The sequence below is a fragment of the Raphanus sativus genome, chromosome 2, assembly GCF_000801105.2.
Source record: "Raphanus sativus cultivar WK10039 chromosome 2, ASM80110v3, whole genome shotgun sequence".
NCBI classification, from domain to species: domain Eukaryota; kingdom Viridiplantae; phylum Streptophyta; class Magnoliopsida; order Brassicales; family Brassicaceae; genus Raphanus; species Raphanus sativus.
Window position 1 is genome coordinate 40,418,044 of NC_079512.1, and position 23,851 is coordinate 40,441,894.

Consider the following 23,851-nt stretch of genomic DNA (forward strand, 5'->3'; position numbering starts at 1 on the left):
AGGATCGTGAATAACTTAAGTATATTGTTCTTCTTATTTAGTTAACTGATCTCATCTGTCTGTGCATAAGTTTAAATGGGGAAATTAATACTTGAAGAAAATGTGAATAGACTGCCAACTGTAGATACTAACAAGTTTCAGTCCTGAAACATATTCAGGTATTGTAATGTAAACATAAAACTTCATTTGATAGGTAACTAATGTAAAACAAGTAAACAAAAAAAAAATCAGAAAAACATGATCAATAAGATATCTTTACTTAAACATACATTTCAACCTAAGATATATATATTGGTACTATTAAATCTTTCAAAACAAGGTAACTTTAAATATATCATACTGTTTGAATTAAAACCTGAGTATATACATATTTTTTGTAATTTGTTGTCTAAACATGACACATCTAATACTTGTCCGGTGAAGGAGAAAAGCAATTTAGTGAAACAAATAAGAACATTATCAAAATAAAAAAAAATATTAGATTCCATCATTGGCAAAGATTCGATTGAAGTAGCTAAATTATTAACTATTTAATACAAACACTTGGATTTTCACAGTTCTAAATAACAATTGTATACAAAATTTACTGTTCACAAAATAAATTGACAGGAGAAATAATTTACAATTAAAGAGAAAATTATTAAAATAAGTTTAAGAAATGAATGGAATTACATATTTTGTAGTTGTTGTTGGCATCTTAAAGTAAATTAAATGGATGTAAATATGCTTTAGTTATATAATTTACAAACTAATAATAATAATAAATCTTATTAAAATAAGTTTGAAATTATCATCAAAGATGATTCATACACAGTATTTATAACCACATTCAACAAAGAAATGACCAGAATTTTGCGTAAATCAGCAACCAACTTGATTAAATTTTAAGTAAGGCTATTATTTAAAATCATTGTAATTTATAGTGTGTAAACTAATACAACATTTTAAAATCTCCTAAATGCAGGAATAATCAATAAATGATTCAAGCGATAACGCATTTATCCTTTTTATTTCAGGAAAAATATTGGTAAAGTTTTTAAATTCTGTGTGAAAGTCACATCCTTTAATTATAAGTCAACTTAGTTGGGTAAATGATTACATAAATTATATGCAATCTAATTAATATGGAAGCAGTACAATACAATTGAAAAAACTTTATGCTTTTAATTAATGATTAATATACAAACTTTGGTATTTAATTTTAAAGACAAACAAAAACATATTATAAAAGATGTTACAAAAGAGATTATCAATAAATTACATAGAAGTGATTACTAGGTTTTAGGAAGTGTAATGGTAAATTCTTCAGAAGGTAATCATACAAGAAAATAAATAAATTAGCAATGATAGCTATAGATATAAAACAAATAACTGAATATAAATATATTATTTAATATTACAATGCCACACCACAACAATTTATTTTGTTACGTATAATTTAGAAATTTTTTATTTCTCATGTACACAATTTATTTAATATTCATACATTATATAAATAGTTTCTTACACGGATAATTATATATTTCTAAAATAATTATAATATTACACATCAATTTTTTAACAGTTATTAAAAAGTTACATAAAGTAAAAATTAAATATGAAATAAAAATAAAAAATTCATTATTTCCGGGTGTTTACGCACGGAGTTGTTTCCTAGTGTTAATAAATATATTCCCTATATACTAAAGCGTAAGTCGCATCTCCATTAGAAAGATGACAAATGGAATTTTTTAATTTTGAAACTACAAAATACAAAAAAAGCAAATGCAATTAATTTGATCCTAAATTAACGTAGACTAGTATTTGGGCCCGTACTACGTACGGGAAAAATTCCTTAATTTAATTTGAATTCTTTTATTATATTCCTTAATTTTACTTGAATTCTTTTATTATATTACGTATTGGATATCAATACTATTTCTGGTTTAAAATGTAAACACTATATATATTGTTTCCTTTTTTTTCTTTTTCTTTGCCAACTTCACCATAAAAATTATTTCATATTCGTGGATACAAAAGGATGATGATGATGTTGGTTGTATTTGCATAAATCTATAGATTGTAAATAATATATCTAGAAAATTGTAATAACTTACAAATACCACTCATAAACACTAAATAATATATCTAGAAAATTGTAATAATAATAACTTTAAAAAAAGTTGTAATAACTTTTTTTTTTGGTGTAAATGTTAAGAAGTTGTAATAACTTACAAATAAAATAAGTAAAAATACCTTTGTTTACAATTACTTTAATCTCCATACAGTACCACCCGTCTGCCATTTTTACAACCTCGTTGTCTTTTTCTATCATATGAATAATCCATTAAAAAAAATCAAACTGAACCATGTAAAAAGAATAAGAGAATATTACTTTGAGCAGAGAAAAATGAATTTAAAAAATAATCGTAAAGCTGTTTGATTTTTGTTGCTACACTTCCAACTCACAGATTATGGAAACGAAATGAGACGATTGAGAATAGCAAAGACAGAGCAAATAGAAAAGAAAACATCTGATAAAAACATTTGGAATAAACAGTTTGGCATGGTGCCATAAAAAAGGAGAACGTGGGATTCTTTGTGCTCAGGAGCAGTTACTTTTTTAACAATTGGAAGTGATTTAGTTTTGTAATTAACTCAGATTTTTTAATTGTTGTGTCGATGATTTTTTTTGTTTTTGTTTTTTTGTTTATTTTTAAATTGCCAGGTGTCAATTTTTTATTGGTAAGACGACTTGCGCTTTAGTATATAGGGATAAATTCTATAACTGACACACAAAAGAACTTATTTAAAACAAGAGAAAATTCACCTATCGACGGTTTCTCAAACAACCCACAATCCACTATCCACGATCATTCTTTTCCATGCTCCTATATATCTCTTAATTTTGACAAACAAATGAAAGATCTATAGTCCTTCTATTTTTAAGCCCTATGGAAACATCTATCATAAAACTCACGATGAAATGTACTTCATCCTCCTTGCTCTCCATGGCAACTCACGATCATCAGATAGTATGCCGTAGAGCCAGCAAGAGACGAGTTCGTCTGAATGGCTTTAATCAACACCGCCGAATTGGATTCGACTCTGATCCTTGACAGTCCATGTTCCCTTCACTTCGAAATGGCTTCCCGAACGCCAGACCTTCTGCAACTATCGGTGAGCTTTCAAGCAAAAAAAAAAAAAAAAACTATCGGTGAGCAGGAGAAGAGTGAGATGATACTCTGTTTTGCGCTTCAAACGTCCAACCTAGCCCTGCAATAAGAAAAGTTTCATTCCATGCGGCATCTGTTTTGGCCAACGTCAACCTAGCACCTTGAGGTAATAGGGGTTGGCTTGTGACCCATTCTCGAGCTTTTGATATAAAGCGGGGAGATCTATTTACCATTTTAAAACAATTATTGGATCTTGAGAAAAAGAAAATATTATTGGATCATGATATACGTTTTAGTGTGTGCTTGATTCTCTTTGGTCATTAATACTTTCAGTGTATTTATGCTCACGTTGTGGTTGATGTATATTTGGTCCTCTATGCTCTTCAAGTATAGGTGTTGCTAGGGTTCGGTTCAGTTCATCTTCACAAAAGCCGGAAAATAATATAAGGTGAGAAAGTTAATTTCTAGATCCTGAACGTTCAGTAGGGGAATTTCTATAGGCTTTTGTTGTACTTAGAACATTAAAATATTTTCAGGCATAGAACACCAGATGAGTTCTCGAAAACACCAGATGGCTTTTTGCTAACAGGGAGCTGCAAAACCACATCTGAATGGCAAGAAGAGCGAGGAGAGAAGAAAGTCAAGGGAGCTTCAAATTAATATTTGAAATTATATTCAACGAACTAATTTATAGCAATAACGATAAGCGATTCTCCGTGTATATCAAGTTTCATTTGTACTGATCGTGGCCTCTAACAAGTCGCTACAGTTTGTTTCCAAAATATATTTCAAGATCTGATTTTTTCCAGTTATGGAAACAAAAACTTTTAGTTATTTTATAATTAAAACATAATTCCCGTGCGTAGCACGGAGTAAACACTAGTACATATATAAATGACTAACATATGAGTACAATTTTTTTACTGTTTAGTATATCAAATAATATAAATCAACAAATAACAATTTTATGTTAAGTATATAAAAATGAAATAAATAATAGCTAAACATCAAAATGATATTAAAATTAGGTGTTTTCATGCACCATGTGCAGTCAAGAATTCTTTAAATCTAACTTATATTTAAAAATAAATTTTATTAAATATTATAGATTTTACTATTTTCTTAGTAATATTTAATATATATTTGATATATATTAAATTAATTTGTATAAAACTAATAAAATGATATAAAATTGTATAATTATAAAAAATTTAGCCTAAATAATATTTATAAAATTTGCTGATATATAAAAAACTAATAACCTTACGATTATATTTAAATTTTTAAAAAATTGTAGAAATTTTTGAAAGTTTTAGTAATACAAATTGTGTAATTATACAAAAATAATAATATTTCGAATTTGAAATGTTATATATGTTTTTTAAATCTAACTTATATTTAAAATAAATTTTATTAAATATTATAGATTTTACTATTTTCTTACTAATATTTAATATATATTTGATATATATTAAATCAGTTTGTATAGAATTAATAAAATGATATAAAATTGTATAATTATAAAAAAATTAGCCTAAACAATATTTATAAAAATTGTTGATATATAAGAAATTAATAATCTTACGATTAGATATTTAAACTTTTACAAAATTGTAGAATTTTTTGAAAGTTTTAGTAATACAAATTGTATATTTATACAAAATAATAATATTTCGAAATTTGAAATGTTATATATGAATATATTTATTTTATAGATTATGTATGAGTTATTACCATATTTTAAAAAAGTTTACCAAAAAGAAATATCAATATTAAATGTAATATATGAATTATCACCATATTCTAATAAGTTTGCCAAAGATTTAAATCAACATTAAATAAAACTATCCATGTCATATTTTTCGGAATACATGTCATCAATTTTAGTAGGCATGTCATATTTGTTTTGTGAAACTGATTGTAAAGAGGACATGTGACAAAATCACTTTGCAAATATAGTCAATGGGATTTAAAATAGCAGATATCTAATACTTAAATATTAAATAGCTTAACTCAAAATAAAGATACAAGTTACAAAAAAAAATTTAAAAAGCATTTTCCACATTTCCAAAACAAAATTACAAGCTTCTAAAGTGGCAAGTTTCCATTGAGTTTTAAAAATAATATTTTTAAGAAACGAGTTTTTAATGAATTTTCACGAATTTCCAAGAGATTCTGGTTCCGAAACGTTTCTGAAACGTATCTATATTCGAGTTTCCATGCAACCTATGTGAATATTTAAGAAATACTATGTTTACAATATCGGGAATATTTAATTTATTAAAGATCAAAATAAATTATAGTGATAATTTTAATTTTATAGAAAAACCGCGGCGTAGCGCAGGTGATTATCTAGTGTATTTAATACTACTTGATTTTGGCTTATACGAATTATAACAATTTGGAATTGTTTTCCACTTATCAAAAATGCAGGGCCATTTTTCACCATGTGCTGTTCAAATAGGATCCAGAAATAATAAAAAAAAAACTTAAGAATTTTTACAGTAAATATATAAAGTAGGATCTAAAGATTACAGTTTTAGATATATTTATAAATTTAGGGATTATAATTTCAAAAAAACATTAGAGTACATCATTTTCTTTTAATATCAAAAGATTATTTTATTATTTAAACTAAAAACAATCTAGAAATCCAAACCGGAATAAAACGACTAAACGACTAATGATAAAAAAGTACGAGTAATTCCAGCCAAATTATCTGTTGCCCAATTATATTTTCTTGGTATATGAGAGATCTTAAAGTTTAAAAAATTTCTCTGAAAGTAGTGTTATCTCTTCTAGTTATGTCGAGAAATTCGGCTATACTTTCGGATCTTGAATAATCGAGATATTATTCATGCAGTGTGTCTTTTGGCGGTCAGTATGTTGAAGTATACTGTTCATAGTCTAAATTAACGCCTCTAATTCTGAATGCAAAGAATACATACGGTTTTCTTTATTTTCTCAACACAAAAAATTTCTTTTCATTTTTTTTTTTTTTTTTTTTTTTTTTTTTTGTAAACTTAAAATTTCTTTTCATGATGCCTTCATCCATACTCATCCATATCTATTGTATTTTCCGTGTCTATGATCTATGTACCAATGCATCATAACTTTGTTAAATATACTGTTATTATATATTTTAAATATGATCTAGATATAATTGAGATAGCACTGCAAAATGAATATTTATTATTTTGAATACTTGTTCAGTAACCAATTACTTGCAAGCTGCTCGTCTCAGTTTGTTACGTTACTACTTGTAAATTAGTTTCAAGAAGAGTTATTCTTGGGTTCACCCCCTAGGGTGAACCTTTAGATTCACCAACCAATAGAATTCAAGTATTTTATATTTAATATCTTTAAAAAATAAATAAAATATTGTTAAATTATATTATGTTTTCAAATAAATAGCTAAAAATAAATAAAAATAGTTGTAGTTGCAAATTTTTTTTCAATAAAAGCTCTAAACCCAAAATACTAAACCCTAAACCCTAAATACTAAACCCTAAACCCTTGGGAAACCCTAAACCTTTGGAAAACCCTAAACCCTTGGGTAAACACTAAACCGTTGGATGAATCATAGTTTTAAAAATTAAAAATTCTTTTTTTCAATTATTACTGTTTTTTTTTATTTTTAACTATTTATTTTAAAAACATAATATAATTTAACAAGATTTTGTTTCTTTTTTTAAAAGATATTAAATAAAAAATACTTGAATTCTATTGGTTGGTGAATCTAAAGGTTCACTTTAGGGGGTGAACCCAAGAATAATTCTTTCAAGAATTTCTAATTTTATAAAATAATTTGCTAAATAATATTCTGTTATAAATGGATATAGAAGTTTTGTTTTGTTTACACTACTACTAGAAAAACAATACGTTATTCTAAGGGAAATATGTGTGTCTATTATAAAAAAAAAAAAGAAGAATGAGCAAAACACAAAGTTTTGATACAAGTTTTGGTTACTTTTCACAAAGGAAAAAAAAAATTCTGTGCTTGGACTTATGAAACTATATTTTTCCTCTTAAGGTCTAACTGTACTTTCTTCTTTAATCACAACCAAATATGTATTATCACATCGGAGACGATGGCAAAGCCACTTTTGTTTTCCTGTTCTTCAAGCACGACACATCAGAGACGATTGGAAGAGCCACATTTGGTCAGGAACCTCAACAAGGCATGAGTCAGTTTGGTGTTTTCAAGTGTCGTTAGAGCTCCTCCAATGGTAATATTAAAAAGTTCTTAGCATTTAAAGAAAAAGAAAAACAAATGAAATTAGGAGAGGGGAATGAACAAAATTTTTTGGCTATGAGTTTATAAGAAACTATGGAATACTAAAAATACATATCTCATTCAAATAGCTGATTAACTAGTTAAAAAAATATATATAAATAAATAATTATAGTACTAATATTTTTTTTTTTAGAAACTTTCATGGTTTCTAACCATTGGAAGTGCTCTTAAGTGTTATTATTATGCCACAGAAGTAAGAAAAAAGGAGAGAATTCATAAGATTGTCAAATCTCAAACAGGTTTACTATAAGTGAATGACACAATTTTGTGGTCACGGAGAATGGGAACTCGATCATAAGATGAAAGAGTATCCTCCCCATTCGTTAAGAGTTCAACCAACACTTATTATGCCTTTGAAAAATATTTGAAGATAAGATTTTGTCTACTCTCCTTTTTGTTTTCAATAACGATCATTACAAGAAAACACGCAGATACTGAGGGATTTTTTCTTCAGTATATCGTCGGAATAACCGTATTCCGACGACATATCGAGGAAAAAGGTCTTCGAAAAAAACTCCTCGAAATTTATTTTCCCTCGAAATTTCTTCGAAATTTTTTGACGAAATTTCGAGGAACAGTAATTCCGAGAAAACTGTGAGGACGAAGGGTCGTCACAAAAGTCCTCAAAATTTTCCTAGGGACGTAGTCGTCGAAATATTCTGAGGGAACCATTTCCTCGGAATTTTCAAAAAAAATAAATAAAAAAACAATATTAATTTTTTTAATGAAATTCAAAAATATAAAATATAAAATAAAAACTGAAACTGAAAATATTAGATAATATTATTCAAAATTGTACAAATTAAAAAAATATTAAAAATTAGTTTTAATAAATAAAAAATTTAAAAATCCAAAAATAGTTTTTAATCACAAAAATATAAATATATAAAAAATAGTTTAATAATTACTATATATAGTTTTTAGTATACATGATTTATACATATATATATATAATATATATATATATATTTATTTATATTATACAAAATTACAAATCGTTTATAAATATAGAAAAAGGTTTCTAAATATTTTTAAAAATTTATAAAAAAACGTTTTATTATTACTGTAAACTTTAAAAGACGTTTTAATATATATATAAATAGTTTAATAATTACAAAATAATTAAATATATAAAAAGAGTTTAAATATATAAAAATAGTTTAGTAATTACAAAAAACGTTTTAAAAAATCATATACACATTTTTAAAAATCAAAAAACGTTTTAAAAAATCAAAAAACGTTTTAAAAACATGAAAAACGTTTTGAATTTTAACCAAAACATAAAATAAATCGAAAAAAAATAAAACAACAATTTCATAATTACAAAAAAAAGTTTTAATATATATAAAATAGTTTAATAATTACAAAATAGTTTTAATATATAAAAAATAGTTTAATAAGTACAAAAATAGTTTTAATATATAAAAAATAGTTTTAAAAAATCAAAAAACGTTTTAAAATTTAATAAGGTTCCTTGAAATCTTTTAATCACAAAATTTAATAAGGTTCCTTGAAATCTTTTAATCTAATTTTCGCGAAATGTTTGGCGGCTAGGGTTGCCGGGTTAATGAAAAATATTCCGAGGAAAGCAGGTTCCTCGAAATTTCTTCACAATATTGTGAGGAAATTTCGAGGAAACAGGGTTTGAAAGCAGGTTCCTCGAAATTTCTTCACAATATTGTGAGGAAATTTCGAGGAAACAGGGTTTGGGGTTTTGAAAACATCGATTTTTATCCTCTATGTCATTTCTTATACAAATGTAATTCATACTAATGAGGTTTCTTTGTATAGATGATCATAAACAATGAAATAACACAATTACAAAAATAATTGTAAGTATTCCCTTTAACGTTTATTAAAATGTATAAGTGTTTCTCTTATGTTGTGTGGTTTCCGTTCAATCCGCAAAACATTATTTTCGGTTTAAAACCCTAACGTTTGACTTCATAATCTGCCTAAGACACTTAATGAAGGTTATATACGTGTTATTCAATCCGCAAAACGTTTTTTCGGTTTAAAACCCTTTATTCCTCGAAATTCCCTCGGAATATTGTGAGGGAATTTCGAGGAAATACCGAAAATCATTTGTTTCGTCGAAATTTCCTCGAAATATTTCGAGGGTATTTTGATGAACAAGGGGTTTTAAATCAAACCCCTCAACCGTGAAGGGACATTCCGAGAAAATTTCTAGGAAACCCTATTGTCCCTCGGTATTCCCTCAAAAAATACCGAGGAAATGTGTCTTCCTCGCAATTTCCTCGAAATTTGAAATATGGTTTTCTCGGTATTTCCTCGATTTTTCGTCAGAAAATTCCGAGGAACTCATTTTCCCTCGGTATGTTCCTCAGAATACCGATGTTTTCTTGTAGTGGATGGACAATTCTTTAGTCCCTTTTTATAAGTAACTAGGTGCATAGCCCCCGCGCAAGCGCGGAGCCGGATACATTGTTGATGTGTTATGTAGTTTAATGTATTAGATTTTGTCGTTTTTTTATTTTTGTGTTTCCGTGTTGTCTATATAATGGTAATGAATGGAACATTTGAAGACAAACAGCTTGATTAGGTTAATATAAGAATGACAGTGAATTCATGTGTTAATATTTCATATCTTATCTTTGTAATGATTTGATTGGTGTTATTAGGGTTTCTATATTCAAAAACTTAGGTTTTTGAAGTTGGTTAGTGTTTACTTAGGTAGTTATTAGTATATAAATCAAAAATGTGTAAGAAAAAAGCTATAAAAATAGTTTAAAAATTACCTATTTATAAGAACAATAAATTAAATTATTTTTTACTAATTTCAAAATTGTAGAATTGTAATAAACTGTTTTTTAAATTAACAACTCTAAAAAATTATAAAATAATATAGTTAAAAAATTATGTAATTTTAAGTTTTTACTGGACTTTGTTTAAAATGATTTGTGGTGAACAAAAAAATCTGAAATAGGTCGACCAAACAATAGATTTTTTTAATAATTTGTTTGGTCTAATATAATGATTAAGTAAAAATTGGGTTTTAGAATGTTTTGCTTCAAAAGAACTTGCCCTGGTGTCAAATAAAATCAGGACCAAATGGTTACTTATTATCTGCAGATGTATAGATTTAAGATTTCTCAGTATTTTGACATTTAGATCAAAAAAAACAAATTATCGGTATTGCACATGATATTATACAATGTATTACATATTGTGACCGTTTCTCTTTAGTTTTGTAAGCAAGTTCATTTAATAAAAACAAAACCCGTATTTACAAACAGATTTTTAGAGTGGGGCCCACATATTGGACACGTAACTTTGATGTATATACTATATGTCCCAGTAACTTTGATTTCCAAGACTCAATTGAAATGCTCTCATAACATGTATAGATATTGCTGTTCAAAACTCACTGGGGAAAGTATGTTAGATTATTTTTTTTAGAAGGAACACCAAACATGGGCTCCAAAAAAGTTACCAGTAGCTTCATCACTTTATCATTGTTCAGTTAAAAATATCTCTTTGAACAAAAACTTGATTAGTTTATACATCATGAACTCGTACATTATAACTGAACTCCACGTTTGGGGTGAAAGCGGCCTTGGTTTCGACAGCAATGGAATGGAGCAGGTGTTCTTTTTGCTTTCTGTCACTTGTATCTTTTATTTCTGCCACTAAACTTGAACATGGGACATAATCGAGAGATTTACTCATATGCTATATTTAACTTAAAATGATACAACGCTTTTTTGTGTTTCATCACCTTTTCTTAAAAATTTCAAGTCACCAGACCTTTATATGAAGCATTCTTCTATATACATGCTTCAAGTGCAGCCAAACAAAGTCATCGGTTTCTACAAAACATATTTATGTAAGTAATGAGTAATCTAACCCAAAATGAATGTTATTTGGAGTGACAAATTCTAATTAAACCTACCTTAATTTTGGGCTTAGTCTTGGAGTCATGCAGCCTAAAATATATAGCTACAATGATATTCACATATAAAATCATTAACCCACGTAACAGAATAAAATGCATACATATATCATAACTGGATCTGATCAAATAGCTAGTTACTTGATAAGAGTTCATTGCTACAAATGAGTGTCTAGAGATTTGTTTTCTTTCTCCTGCCACTGTGAGATGGAGAACATGTTTTGTTTTTCTTCCTTCACGTTTTTCCCTAGGGTACACACATAAACTATCCTTCCCCTTCAGACCCATGGTTGCTCTCATCTCTATAGCTTCTTTTTCACTCATGTCTGAAAACATTACATAAGCATGTTCCTTATTATAAACCGGTAGAGAAAGAAGTTTTTAGTTACCTCCAAAGATTCAACGGCTTCCTTTTGATTTTCTTTGATGCAAGTGCCAGCTCTTTCTTTACAGGATTCAAAAGTCGGAGAGAAAATAGAAACATTAACAACGAAATTACAGAAACATAGATGATGAATTTTGACTCTGAATAAATAAAGGCCTTCAATTTTTTAGGTTCTGCATATATTTTTCGTCAACCACATCAATGCTACTATATATGCCATACAACAGTTTGTCCACAATCTACTCTAGTAAGTTTAAATAGATGCTACACAAAAAAGGAAAATAAAAAACAAAGTATAGGGTATATATCAAAAAAATAGGAAAACAAAGTATAAGGTATATTATGATACCAATGAAAGCTCAGCAAACCTCTAAATATTAGGTCAAATAGCATGAGCTTAAATGTCCCATAGAAGTTGCTGCTGCATTGTCATATAAAGACAATTAGACGACAACCGAAATGCCAGAGAATATAATATAAATTCAACTATGGAACAAATACAAATATGCTTGGAACAGTGAGTATAGGACTTATGTGTCAATGAGAAATCATCTTCCTGGGGACTGGGGTATGACAAAGACAGTTGAGAAGACATAATTTGGCAGGGTATAAATAGATAAAGTATTCGTTTAAAAAGGATGGTGTAGTCATAGTTACCTTGTCGGTTGACTTGGAGAGGTATGTATCAAGATTTCCAATTGAGGCAAGTTCTTTCTTTTAAATCTCTCCAATTGCCTCAACACGTGGAAAGCGTTCACCCAAGCTGTGAACATAAGAAATTTTTTCATAAGCGACACATCAAGGTTATTTAAATGTATAATTTCCTTAAGACGGTTAGAAAACCTTTTGTCAAATATGAGTCGGAAGATGTGTAGTGGTGTCGAGTCGAGGTAGAGGTTACCTGCGATGCAAGAGTTTCTGTTTAGTCATGGCTTAAAGGCAGAGTTATGAATAGAACTGTTAAACTGATGAAGCGACCATGTGAGAGTGATGTGTTCTGACCTTTTCATCTAGAAGCAGGAGGGTATTACTCATGAGCTCTCCATTCTTCTTGATGTTTCCTGAATCCCAAAAACGAAGGAGCCGGCCAACAACTACCGGAAAAGACCAACCAAGGCGGATATCATCAAACGTTGCATCGTGAATAACAGGTTGAACAGAAATTGCATTGGAGGCAGACAATTTCAAAGGATGGTTCTAGATTTTTTCGAGAGAAGATAAACTCATAGAGCGTGTATGAGATGTGATATCCGTCTCAACCCTCTCCTATTTATAGGGTTTCAAGTGTTCTTCGGTTACCAGCTGCATCAAGCTTTGATGTAAGCGAGGGAGACGGAGAGCTAGGTGTAGTAATTGACTTTGATGTGAAATAGAGAATTCATAGCAGAAGAAAAACGTTCATGGGAGAGTGAGAAAGAGAAGGAGACGGATATATGGAAGATAAAAAGTTGAGATGAAGATGAGACAATGATGTTGAATCGTCGTAGATTGAAAGTGGAGACTATTTGAGACCTAATAAAGTCCAACCTTAAACGCCGAGTTTTGGTTACTTTGGAGTACGATAATGTTAATGTGCAGAGTTTCATAATGGGTCCCAGATGAATCAGGTTTTTAATGGGCGCTTAGCAAACGTTTGAAGAAATAATTATTTAAGTGGATCCACCGAAAAAAAGAAGAGTGATGACGTGTCACCTTGGGAGTGAGTAAAATGGCTCATTTATATTATAGATTTTACTGAATAGTTACTATATCTTCCTGACAAATGTAATATTACCAACCAAATCTTTTATGTAATAACTCCTGAATAGAAATGTGAATTTTCTTTTTGATGTTAAACCTAAAATTCTTCTTCTCTCTCATTTCCTTTTTTCTATAGGTTGGCATTTCTCTTCTATTTAAACAGTTGTTTCTGGATCTTTAAGTTTGAAGCTCTTCAAGAATGACATTACACTTGTCCATGGTTCGGGCGTCAAGAAGGCCGTGGTTCCATAGTTTCACCATAAACATTCTCCAGTCCCTACACAAGTACTCACTCACCTTTATTAACAAAACCACTTTCTTCTTCTAATGAAATAATTATGGATGAAATGAGAGTTAAATTACCAGATCAAATCGGATCTTTGAACCATGATTGGTCCATGTAATCTTGAGAACGCCTCACATGCCCATGGAATGTGACCATCTGCTAATACTCTGCAAAGGGTCAAAATCCAGAGTCAAGGGTAATGCTTGTCCTGACATTATCCTTTAATGTTCTCACAAACTACACATATGTTGTTTGCAGCAAGAATAGACATCATTCATATTAAAAAGAGATAAAGACACATACTGTTGCTTCCTCACGAACGAGTTCCACATGTGCATCATCTCCTTCTCATCCTTGGTCACATCAATGAAGTCATCGAGCATCTGAGAGAAAGTAAGAGTTTCAGATAGTAAACGAGAGAGAAAATCATTCACTGTAAACTAATGAGGAATCAGACAAACTATGTAAAAACCGAGAACAAACAGAGACAGTTTCGTTTTATAACAAATGCTATCTATATATAATCACATTAATCTGGTTCTATTGTTCCATATCAGACCATAAGGCTTTGCTCACATATTTCTTATTGAGATCTCTACCATACACTATTTAATAACAATTTTAGCTTCTATAAAGTTAAGTAGACTGGCAGATATACGCTTCATGTGAAAAGGAAAGGAATATGGCTGCATTGGCAATCATCATACCCTTCTATCTTCAAAATCTGCCACATCATCGTCAACTTCATCTTCACTATCTCGGTCAGAAAGTACTTGTTCTAGAGCCATTGGCTGCGACAGTACACACCACAATTAGTTGTAATCTTCATAAGAAAGAGAGCTAAAGAAGAAAAAAGGTCACCTGAGATCGGTGAGAGTGAAAGAACTGTCTCTTCTGAAGGAGGCTACGGCTAGAGGAGACAAAAACAATGAAAACATCAGTCACCTGATATGGGATGAGGTAGCTACTTACTAGTAATAACACAAGGACAGAAAAATCAAAGAGAAAGTAAAAACATACTTCCTCAAGTCCGACCGTTCTATAGATAGCTTCCTCGTTTTTGCAAATTGCAGCATCGTACTTCCAGCTACTGACTGCACAGTATCTGGATCACCACCACCTGATTGCACATCTGCATGACCCGTACCAGGAGGAACTCTTTGACCAGACGACTCACCAACCCCATTTCCAGGTGGTATCCGGCTCTTCTCAATTCTTAGAGGATGAGCATCTGAAAATTAAAAAAAAAATTAAAAAAGACGTACCAAATGATCAAATGATGTTAAATGCACGTAAGAAAGTAAAACATAGAACTAGACAGGCTCTCATGGCAAAAGAATGACAATACAATCAACCACTAACCATCAGTCTTATCTAGCACATCGCAGCCTAGTCCAAGTTGACGCCCCTGCCTTGAGCTCCGTACTTGACTCTTTTGCTTCCTACGTCTGTATTTCTTTGAACTGTCATATTGTAGAATTCATATGGTCTGTAAGACTGATAGTGAGATAAGTAAAGGAAACAATAATAAGGCCAGCATAACTTACGAGAAATACAATGTTTGCTGCTTTGGGTCAACGCCGCCCTCATTAATCTGAGAAATTTTTTTATGAACATTTACATTTTTAGAAAACTTTGCTAAGACTGATCATCAACTCACTGAAACTGTCACAACCTAAAAGATCCAAATCAGAAAAAAGGATATAAATCAAACAAAGATGCTCTAACCTCAGCGATCATTGTCTCACTCTTAAGAGACACATTAACAGCCTGATATTCTTCACTTACCTAAAACCAAGTAGAGCAGATTAAGTGGCAAAAGAAAGAAAAAAAAATACTGAGCAAGATCTAACCGAATTTTGAAGTTACAAACCCAAAACTCGAAATTGAAGAGATCATGGGTTGCTGGCAAATGATATTTCAGGCCCTACAACATGATTGGGAACAAGAAAAAAAAGGATTGCATCACTACAAATTCTAGTAACTATAGCTGTATCTCTGTCTGAGAATGGAAATGAGAGTCCACCTTGAAACTGCCACATTTTACTAAGCAGATTGAACAACAAAAGTCTTCAGTTACTGCAAAGACACAAAGCAAACAGATCCAAGATGTTACTTAGAACAAGAAAGATGATACATAATGTTCTCTACCTACATAGGTTAGTGATTATACAAAATTACCTTCAGTCTTCTGCAGCTTGTTGTTATAGTATTTGTAATTGAAAACTATATTCCCTTTTCTCAACCTAGGCAATGAATGTAGCACAAGGATTTAGACTCGACATGAAGAGATGGACATTATAAGTTGTAGGTAACACTAAACAATTCAAGAAAACTAAGAACTCTAGATTAAGAAGGTAGCAGGCAGGCAGGTCAACAGAGTTTATACAATTGCAATAAAACACAATGAGATGAGGAAAGAAAGAAAGATTTTAGAGACTAAACTAAAGTTACCTGATAATGTGTACCAGTGATGAGGAAGAGATGCCATTATAAGAAAATGAACTATAAGGAGATTTTTCTATTGCCCCAACCAATTCTGCAGATATGGTGACTTGCACTTGCTGCGGTGAGCTCTTCAAACAAGAAGTAGAGGAATTATAAGACAGCATAACATTTTCACAATAACGAATGGGAAGTATAGCAAAGTTACCGAGGTGAGGGGATTGCTGGGAACTTGAATCGAGACACACTTTTCCTCAGCCATAGACTTTAGCTGCAGAAATAGACAAGTTATAACCAGTAATGGTCTCGTTCAATTTACTATTTCAAGTCACATGAAAGAGGTTAAATCCAGAGTCATCATTTCGCAAAAGGAACAAAGAGCTTTTGAAAAGTAAAGAGCATATAACCTACTTGAAACAGTAGTATTTACATAAACGATTATGGAAATATTATTACCTTAATGAAGCAAGGCTGCATTTCAACAAGAGAGACTGAGTCTACTTTCTGTCCCAATTCCAAGTTTGCAGAATTTTTCCACGACGCATAGAGAGATTGCAGAGGTATTTTGCTCCATAGGCAATGTCCTCCTATATTTCCTTCAAGAACAGAAGAAGAAAAAAAACTCCTATTATCATAGATCTTTAGAAGAAAGAGACTTTCAAGAACTCAACTCTCATTTTGGTTTCTATATTTCCACAATATGACGTGGAAAAACATAGCACGTCCAAATAGATACATAACTTTTAAATCAAAAATAAAAGTAGTACCTGAGTGTACAGTGCTTGAATCAATGCCAAATTGAGAGTTTTGCGCACCAGCTACCAGAAAGAAAGTCATTTGATTCAGTTTATCTGGATAGAGGACATGTCTTCGAATAAATTTTGTTCATGAGTCAATCTAACTCACCAAAGCTGATAAATAAGATAGCCAGCGATCCTGACTTTGCGTCCAATGCAAGCCTGCTCAAGTCAGGGAGAAGAAAGTTGGCTTGAGCTTGACTAACTCCGTCAACCCCCAGGACACTCGTAAGAATGCATGCTCGATTGAACCTATATACTGCAGAATACTACAATTTGAGAATTAAAAAAAAAAAAAAGAATGTTAGCAATTTAAAAGATAAGGTAGATAATGATCAATCAAATTCAGTCCGACGTTACCTCTGCAGCAGGCTTAGGAGAAACGAGTCTTGCCAGCAAAATGTAGAGGGGGAACAGCTTTTGAGTTTGTACGCCAGCATCAGTAGTCCCCGAGAGGAACACACTCATTTGTATTCTGCACCAAAGGGTAAAGTCTCATTCGGATGAATGATCTTGATATAGTCTAATAATAACTGGACAGAACTAACGAATGAAGAGTCTGAACCTGCTTTTATGTTTTGCTTCAATCTTATAATTCAAACATCTCTGAAGAAACAAAGGCTGCAGGGGAGAGAAATGGTAAGTTAGTATATGGACTACATAGCATTGCAAGCTACACTATGTGTTGAGTCATAATTTAATCATACACATTCCTCAAAAAAGAAAGGTAGAGAGTTAAAATGAAAAACAATACTTTCTTAATAGCACGCCTCTGAATAATATTGTAGAACTCAACAGGCTTGCAATACGCTTCCAAGCTCTCTTCAGCAGCAATTTTCTCCTCTTCAGACAAATGCACACGGGGGTTGTCTTCATGGCACATCTGATCTGAGCTTCTTGAACACCTACACAAGGAACCCATCAGCATACTCAGACCCATTTCTTGGATGACGAAAGGAAAAGGCCTAAGCTTTCTTAAAAATCTAAATAATTAGTGAAAAGAGAGAACATACGAAGAGGTTTGACGAGTGACGAGAGGGATGCCTGGCATACTCGCTACGAGATCATCAGAGACTACTATTGCTTTTTTTTCCACCTTCTGCCTGCAAAGTAAAAAAAGGCTATTTCGTCAAAACAATCCACAAGTAGAGAATCAGATCCGATCGATTAGCAGAATAATAAACAGAATGAGAGGGTAACCTTCGAAAATTCCGGAAAAAAATCCAAAAATTGGGATAACAGGAGAAAAACTTCGAATTTACAGAGATCTCCGATTGAAAGAAAGGGTGGAAATTAGGAAATGGAGGATGGAACAGTAACACTCACACACACACACAAAGAAACCTAATTTGGAGAATTATCTAGGACGCCAACACAGAGTAGTGCTTTGGAGCCAGTAACCATTCTTGTCTTATTCTTACCAACTTAACTCGAGAAATTGATTGGTTACGGAACCAATGTAATCCTAGGGTGAAGTTTCTCACAACAAATATAATATATTTTTGTTTGGTTGAACAAATAATATATGATACTTATTTTCGTTTACCATATTTTAAAATGTTTATAAACATAAAAATTAAATAGTTTCATGTTGTAAAAAATATTGATCCTTAAGGCCATGAAAAATATTAAAAGCTTAAACTTTTTACATCTCGTAGAACATATTAAACCGTACGCCATACTCAACCTTCAACAATATTGAACGATCCATATGAACAAATCAAGTTCCAAATGTAATTGTATTTTAAATATTTTGATAAGATATATGTCATATGGTGAAATTTAGATATATTGAAAAAGGAATATTTAGTTATAAACATTAAATATTGATCTACAAGTAATTCAAAAATTTAAAACTTAGTACAGATAAACTTTATTGTTGGAAAATAATTAATAGTAACCAAAATGGTTAAACATATATTTTTTTAAAAAAATCAAAATATATATGTTTTAGGCTGAGATTTAGATATATTAAAATATGAATATTTAGTTATAAACATTTCATATTGTTTTTAAAATAATCCAAAAATATTTAAATCTTAGCATAGATAGATTTTATTATTATAAAATAATTAATGATAGCCGTAATGGTTAAACATATATTTTACAAATATTTGAAATACATATATTTTAATCATTACAAGTTATATTTGTGGGATTATATGATAATTGAAAAATATTACATAATATTGTTAAAATTCATTTTCAAACATTAATATTCCTAAAATTTAGCTAAATCGTTTTAGGAAATAGTTTGAACACGAAAATTTAGATAGAATTGATTTAAGAAATGATTTAATTGTGTTAGGAAAAGACATTGATAGCTTAAATTTAGAGTTATTTAATGTTTCAGTGGCATTATATTGTAATAATTAGTAAATCTTAGGGTGAATCTATATTTGTACTTCTGTTTTAATAGATTAGACTAGATTTTGATCCGCCCTTAAATAGGGCGGGTATATTTTTTGTTTGAAAAGTTATTTTTCGTAATAAAAATTATAATTTTTGATAAATTATATATTTTAACTTTTTATGAAATTTATCTTAATTTTACTTATATGACTTATTTTTATTATTTTAAATATGACTAAATTTTCAAAGACTCTAAATAATTTTAACCCGTAATATGATTTTATTTATTTAACCCAAAGCTAAACTTATTTTACACACATAATGTTTTTTAATTTAAATAAAATATTTATATATTCGCAACGCCAAACCTGATTTAAATAAAGGCAAAGAACATGTTAATTAACACTCTCTGTATTGAAAAAATCATTTGTGCGTTTTAAAACAGTTTCTATAATTTTATTAAATTTAGTTTATGTGATTTAGTTTTTATTTTAAATGAAACTATTTTAAAAAAATTGAGATAATTCAGACCTGTATTATGATTTTGTTGATTTAATTATTTGTTATTTCAACTTGATTTTATTTTGAAGTTTTATTTAATAAATGTTTCAAATAATTAATAACGTGAGAGATTTTTTTGAAAAAATATGGTGCAAACATTTAGATTACAAAATTTTCAAAAAAGCTAAGAACTGAATTATATTAAATACTTATGATGTAATTGCAAAATAATGACTTTTGATTGGTTGCAAATAATGATGACAAAAAGATACATGCAATTTTTGTAATTAATTGGAAAATTCAGGAGCATAATCATAAGATGTATTCTACTTTAATAGTATAGATTACAGTATCTTTATATATTTATCAACCACCTTTATATATGTTTTACATACACATACATGTAAGAATGGGCATCAGATATCCAAGATTTTGGAGGTATTCATGATTCCGTTCATTTCGTCTAGATAATCAATTATCCGATTCGATTCGTAGCAATCCGGATATTCGGAAAATTAGATTAGATTTTTAGCCGGTTTTGATCCGTAAAATAAATAAATTAATTAAGAATGAATAAAAATTTAAAATAATATAAAATAACAAAATTTTGTTACAAAAAAAACTTATTTATTTTTTGAATACTAATACCAAATTTAATAAATTTAGTAAATAAAAATATTGTAAAACTTATATAGAATATATTTTTTATATCACTTATATATATATATATAATTCATTAAATATATGTATATATAAGCATATATCAGATCAGATAGAACATCCATTTTTAAAAATATTAATATTTGTGATTTTTTTGTTTTTTTACGGATATTACATATTAGTATTTGTTTTTCTTCATTGAGTTAGGAATATCCAAATTTTTTGTTGGACTCGAAAGGATAATGAATCAAATCAAAATTTACGGATTTAGCCAGTCCTACATACATGTGCACATTGATGTGAACATCTATATAACTATTCACTACATGTGAGAATTCTAATTCTTTTGAAAACTGAAATATTCTTTTTTTTAATGTTTCCATTCACCAATCAACTAAATTGTAATGAAATAATTTGTTTTAATAATTTTTTTTTTCAATTATTATCTAAATTTGATTTGATTTCCGTGCATATATTAATTATAATATAAAATCATTAGTTAACATCTGAAAAATTCATATAATATGAAACCAAACAAATATTAATAATTTTTAATTATCATTAAAAATCAAATTAAATATTTCATTTCACGCAAGGTGCAGCCTATAACCTAGTTAGTTAGTATACTCGAGAATTTTAAGTACCTCTTTTCATTCAGATAATAATATCGATATGGCGTGAGAATATATTAGTTATGTGGGAGGATATTTTGGAAGCAAGAGAATAAGGTATTTTGTTAACAAACTGAACTAAGAATCGTTTAATGATTTGGTGATATTGAAAAGTACAATAATATCTCTTAGATGATCCCCTTTTAGCTTGCAATATACTCGCATTGATTTAAATGCTTCGGTTAGTATGGTACCGTGATAATAGAATTTATGTTTTAGATATTTGGTTAATTTTTGGAGTAGGAATCAAAATAATTGGTGACATAATTATTTTCTGGAGAATCGAGTTTGAGCTAATTTAGGCTTTAGTATATATCTAACAAATTCAACATTATTGGCACCCAAAATATTATTAGTATTTAGGTTAATAGATTGGAATAAGAATAAGAAAGATTATTTAGTGTTTAGGGTTTTGTTTCAGTTCGTATTGGGGTTTGGTAGATAGGATTTTGAGGTTTAAAATGGGTACCAATTTAATAGTGACGATCTAAGAATGCATTGTGTACAGCCGATCAAATAATGAACTCTTTAATACATGAAAAAGACTAATGTTTCTCAATCTTAGTTCAACCATTTTAGTTACTGTATTAGATTGTATTGATTTTTTTTTGTTTTTCTACAAACAACTATTTTATAACGTATTGGTTTGTTGGAATAAAAAGATCCGTGGAATAATAAGTATAATTAAAACCATAGCTTAAACGTAGGTATTGTTTTTAAATAAAAGGATTTTTTTGCTGTTTATTAAAAGGAAATTCAAAAATACAGAATTAAATTAAAAGCATAATATTAAAATATTCTAGTAGCAAAGAGTTGTAAATAGTAGTAAAATAGAAGGGTACCTCAAAAAAAGGCTTTCGTTTTAATAGTATAGATTATTAGATCATCTCTAACCCATCTCTATTTTTATCTTTATATTTTTTTCTAAAGTAGAAAAACACTATTATAAAAGTGAATTTGCTCAAATGTATATGCCTATATAATAGAGTTCTCTATTTCTAGGAAAAAATATAGAGAATTGCTATTTTCATTTCTATTATAGAGGCATACATTGGAATAAATTCATCTCTATAGTAGAAATCTCTATTTTAGAGAAAAATATAGAAGTATATATTGGAGATGTTTTTAGAGACGGGTGTAAACCTACCTGCGTAATCGCCTGCGCGTATACGTGAAACCTGAGGTTGCCATGGCGAATTAGTCCAACTCGGTGATATTATACAGTGCTCCAATTTTAGTTCGAGTAGCGCATTGAATTTGATAATGCGACCGCCTAATGGTCAATACAGTTGATTAATAATCATTTATTATGACATTTTTTTTTAACGTCTGAATCGATTATTATCGATTAATTATGCTATTACAACGATGAGAATATTACAAAGATGATTTTACAGCCGACAATTCTACCACCATGTAAGAATACACGCCTGACCGCACCACTCTGAGCCGTCCTATGAGATCCATGTTCGATGGTACGCCATGCACCAAGCTGAAAATCTCATGTAACATGTTTCTCCATAATATGTATAATTTGATATTTTCTGGGGTTTGAACCCCAGACCTCCGGATGTAAAAGCAATTGAACCCTTAGTCAAACCACTGGACCAAAGGATCAGATGGGCTTCCACAAAAATTAAAAATTTATTATGACATTTTGGCCCAAATTATTTTGCCCCATATAAATAGAAAGTTAAAAACCTTATCTCTTTGTCCCGATAATAGATTTTGGGTTTCTCTGTGATTTTCACACTTGGAATCCTAATTCTCATCTGTGATTTTTGTTGTCAATCGAAAGTGAGACAGAGTAAATCACAAGCTCATACATGTCTGATCATCATTTCCACCCTTATTGAAGTCATTTCTCGGTAATAATCTTTTACCAAAGCTTGGTTGTTAGCGAAGCTTGTTTAGGTTGATATTCATAGATCGTGAATCAAGAGCTGATAAAGATTGTGAGCGAAACTTCGTTGATGTTTAGTGGAAGCTTTGTTGATTATTTTAGTTATTGAAGTTTTTTTTTCAGTTTCGTATCTTTTCTTGTTTTGATTAAAACTAAAATCTTGATTTAGAACTTCGTCGTATATCACACACCAAGCTTCTTGCTATATTGTCTGGTTTCACATCACCTGCCCCAGAGTGTCGTAAGAAGGTTCAAAAAACATCTCTTTTTTTTGTTAAGAGTTTATAGTGTTGTTTTTATAGTTTAGTAAATAATTTTTAAAAAGGATAATGGAACTTGTCCTATGGTGATGTTTGTATGTTAGCAATCAAAATTTTAGAAGTGTTGTCGTGAGCCATGTTAATAATCATTTCACGTTTTATATAGTTTTTCTCGTAATGATGTTGAAATTTTATTGTTGTTTTAGCTTAGGAAAGAATGGATAATCCAGCAATAGATACACCTCCGCCATTGAAATGAAACTCAAATGATGTAGGCTGGGAGTATGGTTTGCTATGTGATCCACGACTTTCATAAAAAGTGAGATGTAGGTTATGTGGCAAAGAGTTTTCTGGTGGCAACATAAAAAGTGAGATGTAGGTTTTGTTTTTGTATTAGATGTGGCCGAAGAAACAACAGTTGTAATATATGATCTAACTTGGTGTTTGATGAACTTTTATATATTTAAAATTAAAATTTTATTAAAA

General features: G+C 29.6%; 1 protein-coding gene, 2 long non-coding RNA genes and 1 other non-coding gene across 8 annotated transcripts; 2 read left to right on the forward strand and 2 right to left on the reverse strand.

Moving 5' to 3' along the window:
- Positions 1 to 3,801: 3,801 nt before the first annotated feature.
- On the forward strand, positions 3,802 to 3,925 carry LOC130508868 (small nucleolar RNA snoR86). Its single transcript, XR_008943052.1, has one exon. It is a non-coding gene; the product is annotated as a small nucleolar RNA snoR86 (small nucleolar RNA).
- Positions 3,926 to 10,883: 6,958 nt separating this feature from the next.
- LOC108824505 (uncharacterized) lies at positions 10,884 to 13,217 on the reverse strand. Of its 3 annotated transcripts, XR_008937939.1 has the most exons (7): positions 12,753 to 13,217; positions 12,594 to 12,651; positions 12,408 to 12,513; positions 11,755 to 11,810; positions 11,507 to 11,691; positions 11,366 to 11,412; positions 10,884 to 11,282 (listed from the first exon to the last, which is right to left on the reverse strand). It is a non-coding gene; the product is annotated as an uncharacterized LOC108824505 (long non-coding RNA). The 3 variants fall into 3 exon arrangements; XR_008937940.1 differs by having other exon boundaries at positions 11,507 to 11,810; XR_008937938.1 differs by lacking the exons at positions 10,884 to 11,282; positions 11,366 to 11,412; positions 11,507 to 11,691; positions 11,755 to 11,810 and having other exon boundaries at positions 11,820 to 12,513.
- Positions 13,218 to 13,436: 219 nt separating this feature from the next.
- Positions 13,437 to 18,446, reverse strand: LOC108841855 (polycomb group protein EMBRYONIC FLOWER 2-like). 3 transcript variants are annotated; one of them, XM_057003920.1, is made up of 22 exons: positions 18,219 to 18,446; positions 18,032 to 18,121; positions 17,773 to 17,923; positions 17,584 to 17,639; positions 17,379 to 17,493; positions 17,128 to 17,287; positions 16,989 to 17,039; positions 16,678 to 16,808; positions 16,430 to 16,492; positions 16,231 to 16,352; positions 15,958 to 16,022; positions 15,803 to 15,855; positions 15,650 to 15,703; positions 15,505 to 15,564; positions 15,324 to 15,370; positions 15,139 to 15,239; positions 14,797 to 15,007; positions 14,638 to 14,686; positions 14,484 to 14,567; positions 14,080 to 14,159; positions 13,854 to 13,943; positions 13,437 to 13,767 (listed from the first exon to the last, which is right to left on the reverse strand). In XM_057003920.1, the coding sequence occupies exons 2-22, from the start codon at positions 18,067 to 18,069 to the stop codon at positions 13,668 to 13,670; spliced, it is 1,881 nt and encodes a 626-aa protein (XP_056859900.1). In that variant the 5' UTR covers positions 18,070 to 18,121; positions 18,219 to 18,446; the 3' UTR covers positions 13,437 to 13,667. The 3 variants fall into 3 exon arrangements, with proteins under 3 accessions (XP_056859900.1, XP_056859901.1, XP_018470136.1); XM_057003921.1 differs by having other exon boundaries at positions 16,231 to 16,340; positions 16,678 to 16,817; XM_018614634.2 differs by having other exon boundaries at positions 16,678 to 16,817; positions 18,219 to 18,445.
- Positions 18,447 to 22,902: 4,456 nt separating this feature from the next.
- LOC130498713 (uncharacterized) lies at positions 22,903 to 23,851 on the forward strand. Its single transcript, XR_008937640.1, has 2 exons — positions 22,903 to 23,070; positions 23,572 to 23,851. It is a non-coding gene; the product is annotated as an uncharacterized LOC130498713 (long non-coding RNA).

Coding starts and splice junctions, on each gene's coding strand:
- LOC108841855 (XM_018614634.2), bottom strand. CDS start 18,069: ATGCCAGGCATCCCTCTCGTCACTCGTCAAACCTCTTC. Junction 15,371..15,504: donor GTGAGACAATGATCGCTGAG/GTTAGAGCATCT, acceptor AAAATTTCTCAG/ATTAATGAGGGCGGCGTTGA. Junction 14,160..14,483: donor CAGATTTTGAAGATAGAAGG/GTATGATGATTG, acceptor ACTTTCTCTCAG/ATGCTCGATGACTTCATTGA.